The 16,118-nt window shown below is 38.1% G+C and overlaps 1 protein-coding gene across 1 annotated transcript; it reads right to left on the reverse strand.

The window, feature by feature from the left end:
* Positions 1-3,709: 3,709 nt before the first annotated feature.
* Positions 3,710-14,518, reverse strand: LOC113571161 (serine/threonine-protein kinase 31). Its single transcript, XM_026999963.2, has 23 exons — positions 14,420-14,518; positions 14,192-14,290; positions 14,046-14,117; positions 13,687-13,845; positions 12,252-12,568; positions 11,652-11,811; positions 11,253-11,378; positions 10,393-10,508; positions 10,119-10,275; positions 9,549-9,674; positions 9,224-9,403; positions 8,815-8,931; positions 8,479-8,598; positions 7,359-7,490; positions 7,068-7,169; positions 6,813-6,893; positions 6,022-6,147; positions 5,669-5,788; positions 5,343-5,429; positions 4,832-4,981; positions 4,224-4,349; positions 3,983-4,054; positions 3,710-3,894 (listed from the first exon to the last, which is right to left on the reverse strand). Exons 1-23 carry the CDS (start codon positions 14,516-14,518, stop codon positions 3,790-3,792), a joined length of 2,949 nt encoding a protein of 982 aa, XP_026855764.2. The 3' UTR covers positions 3,710-3,789.
* Between the last annotated feature and the right edge of the window lie 1,600 nt (positions 14,519-16,118).

The raw sequence follows: 16,118 nt of genomic DNA on the forward strand, positions 1-16,118 counted from the left end.
GTAAACATGAACACGCATGTGAATATAATATACAATATACAAACTTGATTCTGCTTTTTACTCTCCATACCACAGACCTTCTGCTGACTCTGCACTTTCTGTGAGGAGCTCAAACACCACCATAGCAGGAGCTGCCTCTCTCCCATATCCGAGAGAGGTTAGACCAGTCAGACATTCTGTGTCATCTCCAGTACTGGAAACATTATGGAAGATAACGTACACCTGTGTGGTTACTTTAGCATCAAAAAACATCAAAAACAGTACAACTGCATTTATGTTAAAAAAAAAAAAAAAAAAAAAAAAAAAACACCTGAATTCAGCTTTCTTTTATTTCTCAGTGTACCAAAGAGCCCAACACTATCAATAATATATCAGTTATAAAAATGAAATTAATTCAGTCTACAGCAATGAGTTTCTAAAATTAAAAATAAATAGATATGTGGTTTCTCTGCATTATCTTTTCCTGTAAAATTGGCTGCCGAAAAGAAAATGAAAGTGGTAAATGAAGGGAAAATACATTTTTAATAATGACTATAATCATCCAAAATATTTGAGCCATGTTTTGTCTTTTCTTCTTGCCTTTACCTTGGTCATCTGATGAGGTTGATCTAATATTGCTGGGCAGAGTAACATTTAGCCAGCTCTTCATCTGCGATGCGGCCTGGCTGGTTTCAATAGGTATGCACTGCTAGTGTTAGCTTCAGCAGTACAACACCAAGGCACATTATCGCATGAGCTTGCTTGTATAACAAAGCCAGACACAAACGCAACAATTTGCTTAGAACAACATCTAAACAGGTCATCATACAACCTATCTGGCAAACAACAGCAACGAAAAAAATATATACAAGCAAGAAAACCACATTTCTAAAAAAAAAAAAAAAGAAAGACAACACGTTACTTAGTAGAAGAGCAGCAGCAATCCTACTAATACTATTATTTATTCTAATTACATACTGAATTAATATTGCATGAATGCAGTAATTCTACCAGTAAACTAAAACATTTTACCAGTGAGTAATGTACTCCCATCTTTTAGTGAAGACTGAGGTTGCTGCTGTTAGTTTTTTCCAGCATAGCCCACTTGTGCTTCAGTTACTCTGACACAGTGCACATATGCAGGATTTATACTGCTCAGCTAGAACACTTTCACACAAATAATGTAAGGATCATGTCTTATTTATTTGTTTAAATGTGAATGATCCTGGTGAATATGCAGGGATAGCAGAGTTCTATAAGATGGGTTCTGTAAAAAAGAACACTGCAGAAAGTCTTTTTTTCTGGATGTACAGCATGAAGACAAAAGGACCTGATCCTTGTGGATCTTTGCATCACACCAAGACCACCAAGAAACTGATGCAGTTCTATGATTAATGTTGAGGCTGTAGTTTTTGCAGTTTTAGCAACTTTTGTATTAAGTGCTGTCTTTCATTATCAGAGAACTTGCTACCACTCTTCTTCTTTGCTGATGGTTTGTCCATGCTGTCACAATTTTCAAGGCTTTTCCCCCCCTTGATGTATTAAAAACATTTTGCAGTCTTTGTGACTAATGCACCAGCATTTCAGGCATTGACTATTTAAGATCTTTGGAACATTGTTTTTCAAAAAAAGTGCTGATTCAGACTTCTTTTCTAGCTGACAAATGTTTCGATTGGGCATTCACACCAATACAACTCATTTGTACTATGCCTTTGTAATTCAGATCCTTGTAAAGTCTCTTTTTTATATAAAAAGTTTCCATTATTTTTGTCCACTCCCTGAATATGCTGCTGTGCATGAAATATGCTGGCTCAGTACTGTTAGATTAACATGATAAAATGATGTGCATGCAAAAAAAAACAAACAAAAAAAACAACAATTTTTAAGGAGTTTCTTTTTTTCTGAGAAAAAAAAAAAAAAAAAAAAAAGCAGTCTATCACAGGTAAAATAGAATGTATTTTACAGAAAGAAGACAACACATTTTAATTGTAAAGGCACTATTTGATTTGCCATTTTAAAGAAATGGTGTTACATTTAATCCGGTTTCTTTTATCGTTCTATTTCTATTGTTTCGATTTACGTTTTACACATATTGAAATATGAAAGCAACGGAACTGCCCAAAATACATAAGAAATTCAAATGAAGCCAGCCAGTGCTTCACTAGTTTTAGAATTTAGAGAGCAGAGGTTTTCCTGAAGCAAATAGTAGTTTTGGTTAGCTTTTGTCTGGAAGTTTATCTGAAAGTGTAGGTTTCTTGAGAGCTGGGTTTGCATTCAGTTTTGTCAAAGCCAGTTACTGTGTTTTGCTTAAAGAGGATTACTGGAAAGTAAACAAACAAACATTCAACCACATCAGTGAACATAGTCATGCCCATTCCACAAATAGGATGTCAATAAATAGGACAACTAAATTCATGAACCCAATTATAATCCAAATTTTATGCTGTATTGGCAGAGTTTGAAAACAATGGTAATAATTTGAATAATCTGGAATGTGATTATAATAATTTTTTTTTTAAATGTAAACCAACATGACTTTACATTTTGTTCCATTGTACCTTCACAAAAAGTGAGGGAAAACATATGAACTACTGTTGCAGTTTATTATGGGTAATATTCTCACAATGTGACATGACCGTGAAGATGACAGCCTTGCCTGTCAAGATCATCATCAAGAGGTAAAAGAACAGAAATAAACCACACAACTAAACATGAAGAACTACTCACATCAAGTACACTGTATCGCCAGAAGTACGTGGACACCAGACCATCACACCTATATGAGCTTGTTGGACATCCTGTTCCAAAACCATGGGCATTAATATATCTATTTGTGCCACCTCCTTGGCGGTTATAAGAACCTGCACTCTTCTGGGTAGATTTTGGAGTATGTCTGTGGGAATTTGGGCTTATTCAGTCAAATAAGAATTTGTGAGGTCTAGCATTAATGCTGCATAAGCAGGTCTGGTTGGCAAATGACATTCCATTTTGTCTAAAAAAAAAGTGTTCAGCAGGGTCAGGGCTCTTTATGGATTTCACTTTGTGCAGAGTCACGTTCATGCTGGAACAGGAATGAGCCTTCCTCAAATCTTTCCCAAAAAAGAGCCACAAAGTTAGGAGTGTATAATTGTCTAAAATGTCTCTAATGCTACAGCATTAACATTCTCTTCACTGAAAATAAGGGGCCCAGCCCAAACCCTGAAAAACAGGAGCACACCACTGTCCCTCCTCCGACAGGCTTCTGTTGGCACCATGTATTCCAGTGGGTAGATAATTTTTCTGTGCTGCGTGCTTCAGCATTCAGTGGTGTCACTGAGTCTGCGTGGCCTACTGCTTCTTGACTAAGCTGTTGTTAGTCCTAGATACTTCCATTTCACAAAAATAGCAATTACAGCTGACCACTAACACTTACAGTTTGCAGAAATTTCATAAACTGACATGTGGCAAAGGTGGCACTTTTAAAGTCAAAGTTGCTTAGTCCAACCCTTCCATTGCCAAAGTTTGTCTATGGCCATGTGCTTGATTTTATATATCTGTTAGCATTTTTTTTCCCCTCTTAACTCAGTAATTAGGTGTGGTGACCACATACTTTTAGCCATATAGTGTACATACGTCTCATTTGTCTAATATTCTTTACTATACCCTAAAATAAACACATTCGACTTCTGCAAGTGTCTTTAATTTGTTTATTTATTTGAACAAAACATACAGTAGAAACAAATGTCTTGCTTTTTTGAAATACCTTTTCTTGAACAAAACTAGAAATAATTAATGAAGTAGTCAACTTTTTTCCCTGAGATACCTGCATTTTCAGTTTTCAAGTGAAAAGAAATAAGCATCATCTAGGGCTTCATGTACTGATAATCTCCCAGTGTACACCATTAGCTTTGAAAGGAGGGTCTGGAGTTTGATATCCTGTCAGAGTCAAATTTGCATAAAAGCTCTATGAGAAAATCAAAATTCTTAGAATGGGGAAAAAAAAGAAAAAAAAATGTTTACCTACCAGCTGCAATCCCAGAATCTCTGGGGCTTGTCCATCATTCTCCACCACTCCACTGAAATCTGGAGCACTAAGCTGCATACAGAAATCAGGCTCCATTACTATCAGAAAAACTCATTTTCTTCAACACTAAAACAGCAGAAAATATTGCCATGCACTAAAAAATTTAGTACATTTTCCACAGAAATGAAAAAAAGAGAAAAGTTACTATAAAATTGAGCGCTGTATTAATGCATCCCCCTACCCAGAGCATGATGCCTCCAATAGCGTACATGTCACTAGCTGGGGTGGGCGGCTGACCCTGTCTCAATTCTGGAGCCACAAGGCAGATGGAGCCGGCCACCATTCCACTATCCAAAGCCCTCTGCTCCTGGAAAAAGATAAATACATACAAAGGCCTATGTATTACATTTAGATTTCGATAAATCACATTGTTAAGACTGTGGTTTCCTTTGTCAGGCTATGTACTGATCCTGATATTAAGATAATTCAGTTGCAAGTATTGTGTGTGATTTTATGATCAGCATAAGTTTAAATTTTGATCATGGTGCAATTTCTCCTATGGAGTACTGTCCCGCATCATCATCATCATCATCATGTCTCCTAGATTAACGGTACTGGCAGAATAAAATAATCAGATGTGATCTGAGACACCCTTTCCACTGCAGTTCCACAGGATGACGAACTCTCCAGGTAATGCGGTCATGCAGGCTGGATCTGCTTCAGTAATAAATCACAGTCTAATTGTAAGTAACTAAGACCTCAAGTGACATTTGACTTCTGATCCATAAAGTATCACTGTACATGTTTCTGCACAAGGTTGTTAGAGAGACAGAGAGATGTGTTACTCACTGGTGTCTTTGTAAAATCATAATCCCCTATGATGCCTTGCTCTCGGTTGAGAACAAACACATTGCTGGGGTTTAGAGAGGCGTGGGTGATGCAGGCCGCATGCAAACTCTGCAGCCCTAGAAGTGCTCCTCTCATCACCCTCCCAGTCTCCTGAACAGTCACATCACAACCATAAGCATTACTTACTTCACTGTCCTTTTCCTCAAGGAGATACCAGACATTCATTCCAACCCCTCAATGCCATGTAATGTACAGTGTTTTCAATTAAAATACAATTTGCTTTGCTCATGCATGCTTTGTATCGTTATAAACTGGACAATTCTGTAATCTTTCTCTAATTCATTAGAATTGATGATATTTCTAACAATGAATAAAAGGTCGACAGGACCAGTTGAATAATGCCACCTGACCCTGATTTGTGTTCATTGGTTCTACTTGCCACATCAGCGTTCCCTTTAATCATTCATCTCTGATGGCCCAATGGCATGAAAGTCAACAACCTACAACTTACAGAGGGTGCGAGTGGGCTTATCCTCTGCACAGCCATGAGACTCCCGTTGGAAATGTACGGCAGCATGATGTAGGCCAGAGGATCTGACTGAAACACACATTTGGCATGATTAACATTCTGTTATGGAGTACAAAATGCACCGACAGAGCACCAGCATAATGATCGCTATTAACCCGAGCAAAGAGAATGTGTGGAAATGACAGGATGACATCTGAATATGTGCATTTTCAAGGTAGACCATACACATGAAGCACCCCCACTTTCTCAGCAGAGGCTAGAGGCACGTACGGACGAGAGAGTAAGTCTGAGGTGTAAAAATGGAGCACCTTGCCAAAGAACAGGCTTAGAAGAGGCAGGACAATGGAAGGCTTCTGACTCTGCGCTCTGTGATACTGTACTGCCTGCTCCAGCATCCTCACTTCTGACTCCTCATTCACAGAGTAGCCCTGCCACAAAAATGGAAGTAATTATGAGTCGAAATCTACCTCCGATTCTTCTGAACAGGTGGACAATTGCAATATTAACATATGGTCCTATTTCATTACAGTTTTTAAAGCCAAAAATGAACTAAAAGAACAAAAATGTTCAGTAAGAAAGAATGAAAAAACAAAAACCAGACCAAGACTTCCCCACTTTCATTCTACTGCTAGGGCATAATAAGCTTCAACCAGAACACTACCTTGAGCACCACCTTCTGGCCCTGGAACTCCGTGTACACCAGAGGTCTCCGCCCACTCAGCTCTTTCATTGGCTCAGCATCAAATATGTCCCGATCCAAGCTCTTCATTAACAGCCCCTCGGAGCTCTGTAAACACAACATGCACCTTAATCGAGTCAGGTGATCAATGACCTAACAGTCCAATATTAGCAAGTTTGAATACAGAGACACTGTTTTTTTTGTTTGTTTTTTTTTTGTTAGGATGCAGTCCATACGAAGTTTGGAGGTATGCTGGGTCTCCGTTCTGCCTTACTATAGATGATTTATCTGTAGACTTTAAACAAACGAAAGAATAAAAACGTTGTAAGCCTGAAATGTTGTACGAATGGGACAGGGGCAGTGCGAGAGGTCAGCATGAGCATGTAGCTTACTGCTGACTGGATAAGAGGCTACAATGCTCACAAATGACTGTTGCTGAATTCTATGCTGACAACATTGACTAAAAAACAGCCATACACTGGAAATTGTGCAGGAGCACTTTTAAGCCCTCCATCTGTGAAATAACTGACATTTTTTGGTGCTAATGATGCATGATGACAAATCAGAAGTGTTTCTGATTTTAAGAAGCATCACACCTGAATGTAAATGTCAGGATTAGGATAAAGGCGATGTGGCAGTGTGGTAGGCTAAAACATTATTAACTAAAGAAAGTGCTGATGTGTTGAAAGTGGTGACTGTTTTTTGTAATATGTTCAGCTTGTTAAGAGGGAATCAAAACAAGCAAACCAACAAACAAAAAACTTGTGACTCACCAGGTAACTGTTAATATCTGCCTCTGGGTATAGAGGCACAAGCTCTGGAAAGCTTCCTCTCGCCAGATCACACAGCTTCTCCTAGACATTTACACAGCAACTGTCATTCAGACACTTCATACCACATCTTGTTAAAAATGCTAAAACTTTAAGATTTGAAATGAAGTCACTGTCCAGTTATTTACAGATGGCACTGTAGATGACTCTGTTCAGAGCATCAGTAGCAAATATGAAGTGTTCCACATTCAAACATACATATTCCTCTCTCTCATTGTCAATTTCCTCAAAGAGCGATTTCCTTGTCTTAGCAATCTCTTCCTTTTTCTTCAGAATTTCAGGGAGATCCAAATCATCAGCCTGTGGAGTGGAACAGATCAATGCCGCTCAGACAAACAGTTACGTTTTCTGTTCAAGTACTCCTCACTGGTGACAACTATTACTGCTCTTTAAATAATGGCCTTTTCTCCTCATGAATTAAGATTACCCTTCACAGCTGTGCCACAGCACCCAACATTATTACATCTACATAATTATGAATGCAATTACCTCCTCCAGACAGCCCGCCTCCACCATTTTCCAGCGGAGCTGTGAACGCAGGCTTTTGATGCGTTTCTTTATGTACAAGAGTTCATTTATTTTAGGAGTGCTGTTCTGCCACTGTACCATCCCCTGCTTAAACTGGAATCAACCATTACAGAAGGGCAAGTTTAGTTTTTTTTTTGACTATAATCCCATTTAGTACATTCTCAAGGATGTGTATACATTGGGGGCAACACTTAAATAAGCAGCAATAAGTCATTTTTACAATGATTCCAGTCACATTATGACACAGCTATTACACTGACACCTACTGGCCTTTAAGTTTCAGAGATTCTGTACTAAATCTATATTAAACATGGCCGCCTCCATGCGGGGGACCCGCTCGATGGAGTATACACTGGTTTATTTGAGAATTACTAAGCAATTTGAGTCATCTCATGTGAGCTGTGTTTTATAGAAAGAAAAAAAAAAATCACTTTCATAAAAAATCATTTGCTACTTTTTGGTGGTAAATATGACTTACTGCTCCTTTAACCTCCTTTTTCTATTCCATTTTACCTAGACAGCTTAATTTATGGTTGTTCTAGGTTGCCTGACAGCTAGGTTTCAACCCATCACTCTTCACTTTTAACAATAGCAAGAGGAGGCAAAACAAAATGTCCATGTCATTGCCAGGGGAAAATTAGGCACTGAATGCACAAAACTGCCGCCAAAGACTTTTTACAATACTGCTGTTATAGACAGAACAACTTATGAAGGAGATGTATAAATTCACTTCTAAATGCATATTCAATTCTGCCCCTGCTCACCCCATATGCAACCCACATCCATGTCCTCAAGTAAGGTTGTGTAGATAAACACTGGAAAAGCACCTGTGGTGCTATGCAAGAGGAAAGCCTCATATCTTTGACACTGTATGTCCTGAAACCATGTACCTCTCTTTACTGGTCACTTCATTAGGTATGCCAATTTTGTAGGCACATTTTAAAATTGTACATTTACCAGCTGCTGCCGATCTGTTTACACGCACAATTCAGCACCTTCTGCCTTATTCCTCACTAATCGGTTTCAGACTGTAGGTCTACTGCTGGCTAAATATTTGGGTGGTCAGGTGTGGTCTTCATACCTTTTTGTTGATTTCACATTTCTCTCTGATGCCACACAGCAGCTGCTGCTCCTTTTGGATATGCTCCACCACTTTATGAAATGCATTCGACATTATCTTCATATCCTGACCATCTTGCTCCTGTGAAACACCACAAATACTTAATCTGAAGCAGATCTGAACATTACAAATTCTTCACATACTTCATCTACTAATATAAAAGCACTGGGAGACAGCACTCAATATGCAAAAGCCTAAATATTAGTATTTTGTTAGCTAACAGTCAGCTATCAGGAGGGAATTGTCAGTGTACCAAAAGTTGGTAAGGTGTGTGTGTGAAGGGGTTACAAGACTCACACGGAGTTTAATGTTCAGCTCCTCATAGACAGTGGATTCAGCCTGCTGTAGGAGTTCATCCACACCCTCAGCAATGACTTCCAGGGACACTCCAGTCTTCTCTTTCAAGCAGAAAAACTAAATGCACATTATACTAATTATCTGTTGAAGACTATATACACATGAAGATGACAAACAATACTTCAATGATGTGAATACTGACATCAAAACTCAGAGAACCAATATTTAACTAACTGAATAGGAATGACCGAAAATGCAGTGTATACCCGCCAAGATGTTGGACTTTCTGGTAAACACCTTGTACTGGGGTATAATCTCAGGGGAGAATATATAATGAGGTGGCAATTTTCCTACACCCACAGGAGAAACAGTATGGTGGTGTAGGCTCTGGTAAAGTGTTAGCATGTACCTTGCTTACGTTGGCTGCCCAGTCACTCAGAGCACAAAGTGCCTGATCTGTTGCTTGTCGCATGTTTCTGGAGTTCTGATGCTTTTGAGTCTTCCAGTTACAGAAGTACTCAAAAGACTGATCTTCAATATTTTCTGTCAATACTGATCCACGTACTGCCGTCAGTTTCGAGTAAACATCCTGTTAGAAGACAAGTGATGACTAAAGAGACACAAGCCATCAAAATTATTTCATAATACTGTAATCATTTATACCATATTAAACTTTTTTTTTTTTTTTTTTTTAATTTACTACATGAAGAGATACTGTACTTCCACCAACACACCTGGAGACTCTCCAGCCGTTCACCAATTGGCAGATTGTCCACCTCTCGAAGGAAGTCATCTATGGCAGTCAAGAGTGCCCTACGAAATTGATTCCTGCTGTTCACCAGATCCTGTATCTCCCCCTTCTGGACAAACATGCAACATAACATGGGCTAATAAACCCCATTCCTTTTAACAGTGACCAGTGTGCCAAGCCTTGACATGTTTAAAACAACCCATAATTTTCCAACACAAACCTATTTTTCTGACTCTGTTCTACTGCGTCCAACTATTTAAAAATGCACTTCCTAATAATCACAGAGACTGAGAATTTAGCAGTAGTACAAAGTTTAAATGAAGGTATCCTTGAATGCTTGTACAAAATCCAGTCTGTTTTTTCTTTTGCTGTGGCAAAACCAAAATAATATTTTTATTTGCTGAAAAATAATGTCCAAGTCAGACACAGTTCAAAGAGGCCACTTCATGATCTTGAAGCATGATCAACCGATCAACATGCTGAAAGACTGATAGATTGATGGACAGACAAACTGTGGATCCAACAATATGAACAAGCAATTTATATTACTCACATTTTGACACTCTCTAAGTTTCTTTAAAGCCTGTGTGTAGTCCTCCCATGCCATCTCAAGTTTTTCTGAAGTGAATGGCTTAAGAATTTGGTTGTTGACCACTATTGTAATGTATTCCAATAGGAGATCCCCAGGAGTACTGCATAGATTACTCTCCCTGGGTCAGAAGGGAAAACACACACACACACACACACACACACACACACACACATAAAGAACACAAAAGCAAACCAGTCTAGAGGGAAAACACTAAGCTATAAAAACAACAGCTTACCTATTTTTTTTCACTGCTTCCACTTTCTCAACCAGTCGACAGAACCTTTCACCTACTGTTGAGTCCAGGTGGACTTCCACACTCTTGTCTTTTTTCGGACATACCTCACTCACTTCCTATAAAACAACCTACAGGTCAAGCCACACATACAGCTCAAACCAAAATCAGTCCTTTACATTTATATACAGTACTATGCAAAGGTCTTAGGCCACCATTAGATTTGCCATTTTGACAATGGTATAATTAACATGTATAATAATTTCTGTCTTTATTAGAATACCAGAAAACACAGGACATTTGTATGCAGCATTAAAAAACAGAAACTAAAGGTGCTTCTATAGGCTACAATGGCAAGCATTTAGTGTTCCCTCCACTTATACATGAGCAATAGCACGAACCTGGCTGTCAAACCTAAATGGAATAGAACCTGAACAGAATGGTACCAGAAGATGACTTCAGAAAACTACAGGACAGTCTCGCTAAAAGAGTTCAAGATGTGCTTAGTACCAAGGGACTGACTTTTGTTCTGAAATTTTATTTATTCATTTTTTTACTATGCATACATATTTCCTGTATTTTCTGTTTGTATCCAAATAAAGAGACTGAAAAATTTATATATGGTCATTATACCATTGCTAAAACAACAAATCTAAATGGTGGCCCAAGACATTTGCACAGAACTATACATTATTATACATATTACATTATATATGTACTTTTAAATCCTAAGTCGAATGCAGAACTCCTTAGCTCACTTTAAATGTGATTAAAAACACAAAAACAATGATTGGACAAAAATGGGTATTGTACCAACTCTAACCTTAAGTCCTTCCTTCTAAAACATACTAGCCACCTCTAACCTGCAGCTCCAGTCTGGCCTCCTTCAGTCGATGCTCTAGATCATCTGCATGTTTCTGGATTGCTCTCTTCTGCTCCTCAAGCTTCTTTATCTCCTTTGTTTTTTCATCCACCTCCTCTCTCATCCTCTACAAAATAACACAGCCGACATACATAACCCAAAATGCACAGCACATAGAGAAAAGCAGTAATGGCAAACACACTATTGTAAGCATTTTTAACAAATTGGTTCTGTTAAGTGTGCAACTGTCAGCAATCTAGTATCAGGCTACAAAATATATTAGTGTTGACAGCACACCAACAGGTCAAGTAATGTGTGGTGTATTCTAGGCAAGAAATGGTATGTTTGATGCTCCAGTGATTTTAACAAAATGGGTTGGAAAACATGACTATGTGAGCACCTGCAGCTCTGACTTGGCTTCAGTCAGCATATATTCACTGGCCTGACCGCATAGGTGCTGGACAGCCATCTCTGCATGAGTTGCATCACAGGGCTGGTTCTCCTTCATCAGCTTCCCCTCTGCTTCTGGCACATTTACAGTCGTGCCAGCACTTTTTTCCCTGAAAAGGCACAACAATCCAAGCAGTAACCTGGCTACGTCATGTTTACAGTATGACCTAAATCCTAACAAAATTCACAGATTCTGTGTTGTTAGGCCATATTAACACTTGTTTCTAACATACCATGATGCAATAGTCTGACTGCTATTGGGTCACTTTTCCTGGTCTATCAGACTACCATACAAATGTGGGTAAGGTGTGGGGTGGAGGACAGCTTGTGATAATATTTTTTATAGCAGTTTATCAAAATGTAACCTATACACTGATGGTATAGGTTGTAAAAACAGAACCAGTTAGTATAGCTTACGGTGCAATGATATGGGATAAATTCAATTGTCCATGCTATGATTTGCAGAAAATGTTACAATGAAAAACCATACTACTATCATATACATACAAGACATTGTCTGAATGATTATGTGAAAGCAGGTGTATCTTACATCAAGACTTGAGGCTTGTGGTTGGAGGAAACTGGACGCAACTTGGGCATACATCCTAAAGAGCTTGGGATGTCACCATCTCCCTGTTGACCCATAAAAGGCCACAGTCCAGCCTGCATATGGAGGGCCTTAGCAGGAAAGGTGCTCTCTCTGTTCTCTGGTAGATTCAGTTTGGCAAATTTGAACTTCAACACCTCTTGGCCGATATCAAAATTGCCCTGAAACACTTGGACCAGGATGGTTCCATCGAAGCAAACTGACTTCTTATTAATGCGCAACTTCTTTCCATATATCAGATTCTGGAGGAAGGACTTTCCCTGACATACAACAATGGTATACATAATACTCACATATAAAAGAATAAGTCTGTAAGAATATGAACAATGGCAGTATTTACTATTTTAGTTCTGTACTCCAGCATCCTGGATTTTAAATGGAACGCCGGCTATGAGGTGAAAGTGGGGCAGTGGTAGCGGTACTTGACTTGTAATCACAAGGTTGCTGGTTCAAGCCACCACCGCCGAGTTGCCACTGTTGGGCCCCTGAGCAAGACCCTTAACCCACAACTGCTCAAATTGTACTCAGTCATAACTGCAAGTTGCTTTGGATAAAAGCATCAGCTAAATGCTGAAAATATAAAGTGCAAACTGTCACCTTTAATTCATTTTCTGTTGTCAGCTTTAACACCTATAAGTATGTATATTATGCAAGAAACTACTAACAAGGGCAAGTTGTGCATCCACCATAGTATATAAGAGGTAACTAAAGGTCTAGAGTTGATTCTAGATGTAGGTTTTCCATGTAGTTTTTAACATCTGTGCTTATTTGATAAAAAAAAAAAAAATCAAACATACAACTGAGCTTAACAATAGCAAAAGAATAAATCTGATGATTGAAGATCACAGTATGTCCCCAAATAATTCTTAGTCGTGAAAAAAAAAAAAAAACACACACAACGGCAGAACAAAATCAACACTATCCAGAGATGAGACAAACACTACAATAGAGTCAATACCAGTGTCAATACCTCAGAGGGTTTACCACTGATAAACCTCAAGAATAAAAAATACCAGGCTACAGCTTGCTGAAAAATCACAACTTGTAAAGGTGTTGGCTTGGTCCACATTCTTATGACATTGGTGTGTATGCAAATGTAGTCAATGTTTGTACAGTGCTTGACCTGTTACATAACTTGAGACACACCAAAATACAGTTATATGTGTTTACCTTAACCTCAATTGTTTTATGTCTTTTGCTCTGCATCTGTATTAAATTGTTTTGTGAAGCAACCTTGTGTCTGAGAACTGTATTACTATTATTATTAGTAGTGGTAACAATCCATCGTCCTCATTTCATTTAAAATTCAATCAGCTGGAGTCTATGAAAAAAAGAACAGATGGGGGGGGGGAAGGAGAAATTGTTTGATTACAGTTACCTGTGAGAAATGTGGAGAATCCTGCTCACTTGACAAATGAAAGCCCCAGAACTTGTATTTTTTTGCAAGTGCAGCTGACTGTAGGTCATCTGGCAATTCTACTAGGTCAGATCTGCCTACAACCTCTGTATTCCCGTAATCAACATATGAGACAAGAAACTAAACAAAATAAAGAAAAACAAAATTTAGTCAACATGAGATTGACATGTGAATGTGGGACAAACATGTAGCCATTACATTTCTGTTCAAAAGCAGAACAAATAGTAGTCACTCCCACTAAAACACAGAATAAAACCTAGATCCCAAAAACGAATCACGACTATCCAGAGTAGGGATAAGTAAATTTAAGATGTTCTCACCTTGTCGTTCAATTGTTGCTGCACTTTACACCTGTACCAGCATCTGTCCTCTGAGTAACATGCAGCATAAAACTGCAACGCAGACAACAGATGGAGATAACCGAGTTTCTCTCTTATTTAGATAATCCGTTTGTCCTTTAACCTACCCTTTGTGGACTCGGCTTTCCCGTCAATCTCGTCGCAGTGGGGCATTTTTCTGAGAGTATGGCATCCATCGATTCTGTTGCTTTGTCCCCAGTAACATTCTGATATGAATAAAGAATTGGTAAACACAACACAACACAACACACACACAACTGAAATAAGAACCCAGCAATTACACAAAACTAACGTTGGCCTACATTTGACAATAAGGCAAATGAAGTGTTAGCTACCTGAGCCCAAAAAGTGATGGCATCTGCAACATGAGTGACCAGGACCAGCGCCACTGAATCGTTGAAATGAGAAGGAAACGTTGATGTTAACGAGAGCATTTGTAAACGCTGGACAGCAGCGCTTTGTATAGCAGGCAAGTTAACTTGGCAACTGAGCGAAAGGTGGTTTGATTGTAGTCGTTAAACAGACAGATACTATCGCTAGCTAGTAGCTACTCACTTTTTTCAAGCTCAGCATCCCAAGATTGTTCCATATCTGGTGCCTAAAATCAATGTGGCGTCTACCATTAGTGGGCTAAGGGCTCTCAGAGAATCAGGAGCCAGTGTTGTTCTCATGAAGGCTGCGGCCAAGGTGTTTTTTGGAAGCTTAACCTACCTTCTCTGGCGAGGTCGGCATGTACTTCAGTGAAGCGTTAGGTCGACGCTGGCAATGACTTGCGAGCAAGCTAGTTATCATTAGTTATATCATACACTCTGAAGAAAAAAAAAAAAAAAGCTAGTTATCTAACGCTAGCGATTAGGTAGCTTCAAATAAAATGGGCCTAATTCCAATTGAGAGCTTATTAAACGTTGATTGTATATATTTTATTACCTTTGTAATGATTATGCTTAATGCTGCAATTTCTTTCTACGTTTTAGACATAAGAATAAGAATTGCTCGTGGAAAAGGCTACTGGTGTGGGTAACTTGGTAACTTGTGGGTCATAGTGATTAGTTAACCTTTTCGTCATGATTTGAACTTCTTAAATTCTGATAACTTGGTGTTGCTTAATAAAGTATAAAACGAAAATAAATTTGTAATCACATTATTTAGAGTTAAGGCCAAAGGTCATATTTGGATTTTTTTCTTGATGCTGATAATTGATTATAGATTGAAAAACATTGGAGAGCTCTTCACATGGTTAAAGAATATTTTTGATCAAAAATATTGTTAGATAATACATAATACAAACATAATTTTAGATTATGTTAAAGTTTTGCTTCATCAAAGCACTCACAAATCACAGACTGATGCTCATGGCATATGCCAGCACATGCACACACAAAATTGTGATTTGTTGGAGCCAAAGGGTTGGATTACAGTTTGCATATTACATCCGTACTCTCTGATATCAGTATTTCAAAGGCCAATATTGCAATAATGACTGACAAATAATATTGCATTGCCCTTGTGATCAGATAACGTTTCTATCTTGATTATTTTTTCTTCTCAGAGCACATTAAATATATTGCAGTGTAAGCTACATTATATTTACGATATGATTTTTTACAGTATCATTCAGCCCTAATGGTCAATTTAAAAGGATATCTTTGCTAATAAAACAGTGATGAATTGTATTATAATTGATTTGGAAATGTTATATACACACTTAAGTGACTCAGCATCTTCATAATACAAAGGCTTCCTCTATGGTTTTAACTGTCCTGTTTGTTGTCTACATCCTATTCAATTCTTCAATTAAAGTTTCAATAAAATGAACCTTTAAAATAAGATGATTAGATATAATTGAGCTATTTAAGGGTATGTCTCGCTGAAACTTTCTCCATCTCAATAAGAACTAGAAAAATTATCCTTTCAGTACGAAGCACTTGTATCTTTAACTCAATAAAATAAAGAAAATTACAACAGAATAGAAAATGTACATTAAATTAACTTAACTGAAATGTATTGAAATCTCTGCTTGCAACTTTTTTTAAT

This window comes from Electrophorus electricus, chromosome 10 (assembly GCF_013358815.1).
Source record: "Electrophorus electricus isolate fEleEle1 chromosome 10, fEleEle1.pri, whole genome shotgun sequence".
Classification (NCBI taxonomy): Eukaryota; Metazoa; Chordata; class Actinopteri; order Gymnotiformes; family Gymnotidae; genus Electrophorus; species Electrophorus electricus.